Source organism: Seriola dumerili, unplaced genomic scaffold (assembly GCF_002260705.1).
Source record: "Seriola dumerili isolate Sdu_G_001 unplaced genomic scaffold, Sdu_1.0 BDQW01000044.1, whole genome shotgun sequence".
NCBI lineage: Eukaryota > Metazoa > Chordata > Actinopteri > Carangiformes > Carangidae > Seriola > Seriola dumerili.
Window position 1 is genome coordinate 2296123 of NW_019174299.1, and position 9171 is coordinate 2305293.

Sequence of the window (9171 nt, forward strand, 5' to 3'; positions counted from 1 at the left end):
TACGAGGAAACACAGTTCATTTTACAGTTTACTTCACTGTGAATGATTTTATTTTAACACTGTGTGACACCATAATGTAAAAATCACTGTCAAAGAAAAAAAATACAGGCTATAAATAATTTACCTGTAATGAAGTTGTTTCCATGAGCTTATCAACTTCAACTTGACTATTAGATTTGTAAAAACAAACTAGATTGGTCATATCATCAAATTCTCATGGTTTTAATTTGGTCTCTGCCATCTGCAGCTTGAGTCATGCCTACTACTGTTATCAGCAGGGACATATTTCATTAGTTAATATGGACTGACACTGACCAAAAAAACTGACTTCAAGATTCAGAGGTCACCAGAGCTCTGACAATCCTCCTCCACCCATCTGCATATTCCCACGGAAATAAATTTACTCTGAACTTTACTCCTTAAATTCCAGTCTGGGTTTGTCTGATGACTAATGAGCATCATAATCTGAAATGTCTCAGAATCATATTTCAGCAAGCCATACCTGAGTCTGACGCTGAAATAAATAAGTCTTCATGAGTCAAAGGAGTATTACAAATACGTCACATAAACCATTTTACCATTACCATTTTTCCTTTTTTTTTTTTTTTTCTTTTGGTCATTTTATGGAGAAACCATGTAATGTTGCCACATGATAATCATAACATGGCATGATATTAATGACTTGTAGAGACACCGCCCATGAGCCCTGTGCTCTCACTGCATGTCAGTAGAATTACACTGTCCCTGCTTTTTACTGAGCCAGTGAAGAAACTGATTGTCTATTAACTTTTATATAAAAGCCACCAGTTTTCTTCAAATCAATGAGCAGTCAGTGTTATATAAGTCTGGGGTTTGGGTCTGCTGATGTTAATATGGCTGACTGAGGCCTATTAAACTAATTCCTGAATGCTACACATCTGTTTTCACTGCTGCCTCTTGTTTTGTTTGTTCTGTACACAACAACATAAAAACTACTCATTTTCATTAGAGAAAATGGAGCTCCACTACTGCATCAGGTAATACATGCTGCTGCTCCATCTAATGAAAAGACCATTACTGTGCATTCCTTCATAGTTTCAGTGAAAGCTCAGATCCACCTGGGAGTATTCTCCAGGAGAGAGATGGATGTTAGGAAGCAGAAGGTTTCTGATGTGCTGACAAGGGGCACCGTGTGCGCAGCGTTTTCTCTGATGGGGTCTCAGGGCACAAGAGGCTCAGGTTCCTGGAAAAGTCTCCTTCATGGTTGCTTTGATGTGCTTCTCGATTAAGACACACTCCACTGAGTGTGTCAGCCAGTGCCTTTCTGCTATTATACTGAAGGAAGACATAATATGGTCTCATTTTCATGCTGACAGAGCAGATGATTTGTTTGTGTTTGCAGAACAAGAGATCATACGAGTGGCTGACTGGTAGATCTACAGATCTACTGGAACTACAGGTCAATACAATACATTTGCCAATGGTGGATAAAGGATTTACATCCTTTACTTGAGTGAAAGTAACAATAATATACTATAAAAAATACCCCACTAAAAGTAAAAAAAAAGAATCCAAATTTTACTATCAGAGTAATAAAGTGTTAACAGCGAAATATTCTCTAAGTATCAAAACTAAAATGACTCATTATACAGTTCATTACTCCTCATTATGAGCAGTTTAATCTGTAACAATAATTCATATTTTATGATCTGATCACATGTTTTGTATGTAAAATCTTGATCTGCAAAGTAACTACAGCTGTCAAACAAAGTAGTGAAGTAAAATGGACAATATTTCTATTAATATTTCTCTCTGTAATGTTGTGAAATAGAAGTATAAAGTACAAGTACCTCGAAACTGTGTTTATGCACAATGTAGTAGTAACTGTCCTCCACTGTTTTTGTAATTTTCTGGAGCCCAGCGTGATCAGCAACTTTACATTTGCTGTACGTTTGTTTGCCACAATTTCAACTGGAAAAACTGCAACAAAAAAAAAAAAAAAATCACTGAAGCAGTACTTTTACTTAAGATATATTCAGCTGAAGTCAACAAACTTCCATGCCTATGTTTCTGGCTGCAGGAAATATAATAAATGTCTAAAGTACGTTTTTTTTTAAAAATATTATGAACACCTCCTCCTCAGCTCCTCCACAGCTAAAAGCCAACCGCAGCTTTCCTCCCACGAGAGAAATCTGTTGCAAGAATCATTTTTAACCAATTACTGAGTCAAGACTGAATTTAATCAGTTCAAATGTGGCCAAACTAAAAACATACAGCAGACAGACAGCAGACGGGTCTCACAACTTTAGTCTTTTATGTTAGTTCACAGTATGAAAAGTTAGAGCTTCCTCTCAGCTCGAGCCTCCTCTCTCTGTCCTGCACCCATGGGTCTCGTCCCTGCCAGCATGACTGATAGCCACACAGCAAATCAAGCTGAATCAGAGACATGCTCCTAAATTAGGCAACAGATAGTATTTCCACCACAGGAATGAGTTTATTGGACTTCACATCAACTCTTTTACGTGTACTCGGGTATGTAAAGACTGTTTAGCGGCCTGCCGGGAATCCTTGATTGATACACCATGAAGTCACAGTAATTAATGGTGAGCTTTCCCCTGGGACTGAGGAGGGTTGAAGCTGAGGCAAAGGCAGCAATTAGGAAGCGACGCAGGACCTGTAGGAGCACTCAAGGCTCCCTGATGCCCCATCAATCAGACGCAGATAAAAGGGTTGAGTACAAGGGTAATGTTTAACCGAAAGGACACCGTCAGACGGCCCATAAACGATTTCCTCTTCCTTCAACCAAGCGGAGAAGTGGAGGGGAGAACATCATTTCTGGGTAACAACCACAGAGGTTTTTTTTTTTTTTTTTTTTTTTTTGCTCGTACATGGATGACATGGTTTACCACATCTACAAAAGAGGCCAAACACTGTTTTACAAGCATGTAACTTTCAAGGTGGTTTTCTGGGTTGATTGATTTTGCTACAACAAAAAATGTCAGTGTTTGCTGTTAGTATTAATGGCAGGTGAGAGCTAAAGGAAACACATTTTAATCCACAGTCCCAAAGGCAACCTATGCTCCTCAGAAGGAGGCTGTTAAAGAAATCAAAGATGGCACAAAGAGGATTTCGCTGTGTGGTCGTGTGTTTAGCAGATTTATACTCCCTTGTTTTTGTGATAAAGCCGGTAAAATCCTCTTTCCCTTCCCAGCCTGCCTGACTCAACTGTTGTTCCCTCTGAGAGCTACAGGTGTGAGCTGATACAAGGCAACCTTTATCACAGAGAAAGGTCAGGGGGGAGGTCAGGTCTTAGTGCAGGCTCAATCATTACACCAGACAGCTGGAAGACTGAGTTTTTGTCTTTTAATGAGTTATTAAAACAGCCCTCAAACTGTCATTGACTCTCTCATTTATGCTTTGAAACTTCTCTAATATGTAAAACTACTTTGGGTTTTATTTAGGTTTAAAAAGTAGATCCTGTAGAGTTTTTCCTCAAGTGTCAGAGACCAAACTCTGTGAACCCCACCCGCATCTCTAATTTTCCATAATGCAGAACAAACAGAACAAAAGCATATATGTGGTCTAGATAAACAAAAGGAAAACCTTTGAAATCCCCAGTGGTGTATGCACATACTTACAGTAGCCCCTAACCTGTGTTTACACACCAGTGGTTCTGGTAAAAACTGCGGGCATGAGATCCCAGCTGTGAAAAAAGAAAACCTCGGTTTCTCCAGGAGCATGGTCTCCGCTGCGCAGGTGTGTGAACTGGGTCTCGTGTGAAGTAATCCCCCTGCTTCCCCCTCCCAGTGAGAATCCAGCCACCTGTTCAGCGCACGCACACACACACACACACACACACACACACACACACACACACACACACACACACACCACACCTCCGCAGCAAACAAGAAGAGAGACTCATGAATCATTAATTCTCATCGATTAATAATTAATCCCATCCAACACTGAGGATACAGATGAACTACCACTTTCTCCCACTAATTGGCCTAGTAAGAAAGAAGCTTCTGTTGTTTCAGAGAATGATCGCAGTTAAAGGTGCGACCGGAGGGGGTTTATCGGAAAGCCGATACTGAGCAGCTGAATCGAGAGCAGCACCATCCGAAAGCTGATCTTTCTGCTTTTTTCAGACTTATGGTCCATGGAAGAAAATGATAAAAGAGAGAAAAGATAAAAGAAGAAAATGATACAAGATAAAGAAAAACCACTGAGTAAGCAGCAATTCACGGTGAAAAGGCCTCTGAAAGACCATTTAGACTAACACATGACAATTATAATGTTTACTTCCACACCTTGTACTGGAATAAGGATTTCCAACCCTAAAATCTGTTATTAACATGATGATGTCATGTAAGCAAGTATAGGACAAGAGGTTATCTCAACCCTATCCCTTCATCTATTTCTGAGTGTATTTACAACAAGAAACATCAGGGGGGTCCTTATTTTAAATCATGACTCTCATATAAAAGAGATGCAGCATTAAGTCTCTCACAGTTATAATTATCTGTCACATGCGTCACTCTTGTAATATTTGTTACCAATCAATCATCAAGTAATAGCCAACAAAGAAAGCTTGAAACAATTTCATACAATTTTGACACTTTAAAGTGCCAATTCACTCAGGGAAGGCATTTTAATTTTCTAAAACAGTCAGTGTGTCTGTGTGAGCACTGCACTGATGGACCTGCCATTCAGATCAGATATCATAAACACAGCAGGACAAAATAGTGACATTATTTTTGGTCGGTTCATTTTAGTCATGTGTTTGATATAATATTTTTATTCAGCCAGATATAGTCCAAAGATAGCAGTGCCAGTCTGTCGCTGTAGTGAAACTATATATGGTACATGAATATATATTTACAGATGTAATGTTGGAGTTAAAACAAAGCGAAACAATTGACTGTGTATATTCTTAAACCTTATCAGAAACAATCATAACCTCACAGACAAATATGAGGAGTTACTTCCTTCCTAAACACTGTACGCTGAGAGGATATTATTCTTCATAGGATTCTCTGACTCATGGTGTAGTAAGATATTTTCAGTCTGCCTGCATCGTGCTCGTCCATCTGCACACACAGATGAGTCTTTGGCGTCCCTGCTCAGCGTCACTATCGCTGAGGTGGCTGCTGGAATTGAAAGCGATCCAGAATGCAACATTACAGCCAAGCTGTGGCGGCTAAGATTATCAGTGGCAGCAACAATGAAAACTGCCCGGCCCGGACCTCATCGTCACCGCTGACCGGCAGTGGAAACACAGTCAAAGCAAACAAAGGCCTTCACCAGTCCACCAGCCACGGCAAAGTCAACAGCCCATGCCAGGACTCTTCTGCTGAACATGCTCAGCAGATTTCTGTCTGGCCCTTATCCTGGCTCAATAAATCAGTCCAGGACTCTGTGTCCATAACTCCTGCACCACTTTTTGTCATGTGTTTCCATTAGAAATGCAACCGTTCTGATGCCACAGTAGAGAATTATGAGGATTAAAACGATCCTGGAAATCAAAATAAAATGTTTCAGGAATTCAGTGATAATACAACAGGTGGTGATAACAGACGGCACAGAATAGGTGCAATGACATCTAACGACTAGCTATGCAAATATTTGAACTAGGAGTTTTTATGGCACTTACTTGGCATTTCGACTACATACATTTTATGTTGTATAAAATATTAAGTATTTGGCACATACAATGTAATTTAAATCAATACAAAAGTAAATACAAAAGCTATGAATCCACACAAGCCACAGACTAAGCTCTTGTGTAGTCTTGTGGACTCTCATGTAGGTTATGTTGTGTGCTCTGAAAACCACTGTTTCCTCTGTGTGCAACCTTTTTGTTAGTGAAATTAATCAAATCATGAACAACGTGCTTCTTTCAGATAAGATTATAGCAGAGGAGGTGAATAAAAAGCTACAGCGCCAAAGCACAAATCCAACTGCAGGAGAAGACAAAGCACAAAGGCTTCCCAGATTTAAGACAGGGATGTATCAGAATCCATGCTGCAGTTTTCGGAAAGCTTTGGAGGATCTGGAGAAAAATAGTCTCAAACCTGAGTTGAGCAGGCAGAAAAACAAGACTCCTGATCATCACAAGAGAAGGCCTCAGCTGTGAAGAAGGACTCTCATTTACTCATTCATCTATCAGCCTATGCATCCATTCTTATATCAATCAATGCATGCAGTCATGAGCTTTAGGTTCAGCACAGAGCTTCCAAACAACAGCTCAGCAAACTTGTACTTCCTTGATGAAATTATAAGCTGTGACACAACCATGTCACACACTGTTAAGTCTTCCAGAAAGCCACATGTAGCCACAGTGCCTGGGGCTAAACTGGCGCCATCCACTTCCTGGGCACAGGCAGGCATGAACACACCGGCTCTATTTATAACTTCTTATTAGAGGGGACTGTTTTCAAATGAGGCTGAAAAGATAAGAGAGCAGCAGGAAAAGGCCACTGTTTGGGGAGGTTTTACCTCTCAGCAAATTCAGTTGTTATGTGCAGCGGGAAGAAAACGTTGGACTGCAAAGTCATGATTGAGAATTTAGTGGAAGGAAAAAATAGATTACATGGACCTTCCCTCTTACAGAATGGAGAGAAAATCTTAACAGGAAACACTTAATTGTAAAATAATCAATAGTCAAAGAGTCAAAACCCCTTTTCTGCAGGATGTGAAATCCTGCAGGAAAAGGGTGCGCGGTTCCTTTAAGAGATCCAAAACAGTCATTTACTTCCTGTGTGCTAGTAACCTGGGCTAACTCGCATCCATGGGCTAACTGCTGCAGCACTCACATAAATAATGAAGTAAATTATTTAAAACGACATAAATGTGTTGCTAAGTTTACAAAGTGACAGCAACGCCGTGGTGAAAGTGATTTTCGATAACGTTATGGCAGGGAGAAAAAGAAAGATGCTAGCAACGGCAGTAGCAGCGGCAACACCTGAAGTAAATAAACATAAAAACCACACTACGGATGTAAAACTGAAGGTTTCACCTGCCGAGCTGAAGAAGCCCGTTCAGTGTGAACAAAATGTCCCAAGTGCTGAGACAGAGCGAAGCCATTATTTCACCAAGACTGACCTGCAGCACAGACTGGGACAGGACTTTTTCAACCAACCTTGCATTACTTTGGCGAAAGCGTTCCTCGGCAAGGTCTCCCCTTTCTTGTTTTACATCCATTTAGTTTTATTTCTGAAATCTGTAATGCTCTGTAGAGGATACAATTGTAATAATGTTTGTGTCAGTGCAGCTCAAAGGTTTTGAAACAATTAAAGTTACTGGTTGTTACAAAGACTTGAGAAAACGACACTGTTGAACGTGAAGGTACTTTATATTTAGTGCAGCTGCTTCATCAAGTAACATGTCAGTTCAGTTTCTTCTTGAATTTAACATGACTGTCACTACAACCTTACTATAAACTGAATGGTGTTGCAAAAACCAAGACCACAATACAGGATCCAGATCAGAAATAGGAATGACAAGCAATGATTTTTTTTTTTGACTGTTTTTGTCAGATCAGTTCATAATCAAAAGATATTCAATTTGCCATCACAGAGCATCATTTTTGCAGTAATGGATTGTCGAAATTGTTGCCAAGTAGTCTTCTGTTCATTGACTAATTAATTGACTAATCACAATAAAACACAATGTATTGCTCCTTGTCCCTGCAGGTGCTGGTCCGCAGGTGTGCGGATGGTACTGAGCTGCGAGGGAGAATAGTGGAGACTGAGGCTTACCTGGGAGGGGAGGACAGAGCTTCACACTCAGCAGGAGGCAAACGCACAGAGAGGAACATGGCCATGTTCATGAAGCCAGGCACCATCTATGTGTATCCAATCTATGGCATCTACCTCTGTATGAACGTGTCTAGTGAAGGTAAAAAAAATTTAAAAAGCATTGCCCATAATGCATAATGACAGCTTACTGATGCATGCACACATAAAAACATGTTATGAAACCTAATTTATGTTTAATGCTCCCTCTTTTAAGTTTTTATCATTAATATGACATTAAACTATACAGCAGTTTGTTTTCTATCATCAGTGTGTAAAGGGCAAAAGGAAGGAGACGGAGTGGAGCCTTGCTGATTGATGCATATTGTGTGCTGTTTTTCACAGGGGAGGGTGCTGCCGTGCTGCTGCGCTCCCTTGAGCCCCTGCAGGGTCAGCCTGTCATGAGGCAGCTGAGGGCAGCCAGACGCAGAGAGGGAGCCCGACAACTTAAGGACAAAGAGCTCTGCAACGGGCCTTCCAAGCTGTGCCAGGCTCTAAATATACCTCGCTGTTTTGACCGTCAAGACCTGGCCTCAGACCCAGAGGTGTGGCTGGAGAAGGACCCCAACACAAATCCAGCAGAACTCTGCGATATAGTATCAGCACCACGCGTTGGAATCGAGTCCCATGGCGAATGGGCCAAGAAGCCGTGGAGGTTTTATCTTCGTGGGCACCCCTGTGTTAGTGTAGTGCATAAAGAGGCAGAAAGACAGTCTCAGTCTGGAAATGTAATGAACGCTTCAGATGTGCAGGCTGACACGGGACATGTCAAAAGGATTTAACAGGAATATTCCTTACACTACTCTGCCATCTGTTCCCATTGTGGACTTCACCATTTACACAAAATAAAAACTTAAGAAGACAGTACATCTTACACGTATGAAATTAATAATTCCATTATATTTTTTATAATTTTGTGGCTCTTAGAAAGTCATGACATTAGAATAACCTCCAAGACTGGTTGAGTCTAATTTCTAATCTGCACAGATTATACAAAATGTTTCTCATCCATTTTATTATTTCCCCCTATTTATGGTACTGATGCAAACCTGTACTGGAAAATAATCGATTACAACTTAAGGCACTAAGAGTAAGCCTTAGTTTATCAGTGCCTATAAAAAATATCTGTTCTGAAGCTCACAAGTCTCTTTTGTTCAGGTCTTCCATCTGTTTTTTAATAAACATTCAAACTTGGGAAATTCTCGTCAGTGACTCAGTGATTTCACAGATGTTTGGAACGCTCTGCTTCCCTCAAAGCAAAAACAGCCCTGTCTGATGTTTAGAGTCTTCCCTTTCTTGCTGTCTTTCTCTTCTCGCCACCTCTGGGATTCCTGAGAAGAGGTAGCTGGTGGTCTGGAATGATCATTACTCCATGTGCCCCTCTGTGGTCAGT

At 40.6% G+C, this 9171-nt stretch overlaps 1 protein-coding gene across 1 annotated transcript; it reads left to right on the forward strand.

Annotated features, from left to right (window-relative positions):
* Positions 1-6753: 6753 nt before the first annotated feature.
* On the forward strand, positions 6754-8981 carry mpg (N-methylpurine DNA glycosylase). The gene is made up of 3 exons (XM_022739424.1): positions 6754-7158; positions 7677-7881; positions 8124-8981. The coding sequence occupies exons 1-3, from the start codon at positions 6895-6897 to the stop codon at positions 8558-8560; spliced, it is 906 nt and encodes a 301-aa protein (XP_022595145.1). The 5' UTR covers positions 6754-6894; the 3' UTR covers positions 8561-8981.
* The last annotated feature ends 190 nt before the right edge of the window (positions 8982-9171 follow it).

Excerpts from the sequence above, each read along its gene's own strand:
- mpg (XM_022739424.1), top strand. The coding sequence starts at position 6,895 with ATGGCAGGGAGAAAAAGAAAGATGCTAGCAACGGCAGTAGCAGCGGCA. Across the intron at positions 7,159-7,676 it reads CGAAAGCGTTCCTCGGCAAG|GTGCTGGTCCGCAGGTGTGC; the intron begins GTCTCCCCTTTC and ends TTGTCCCTGCAG. Across the intron at positions 7,882-8,123 it reads TATGAACGTGTCTAGTGAAG|GGGAGGGTGCTGCCGTGCTG; the intron begins GTAAAAAAAATT and ends TGTTTTTCACAG.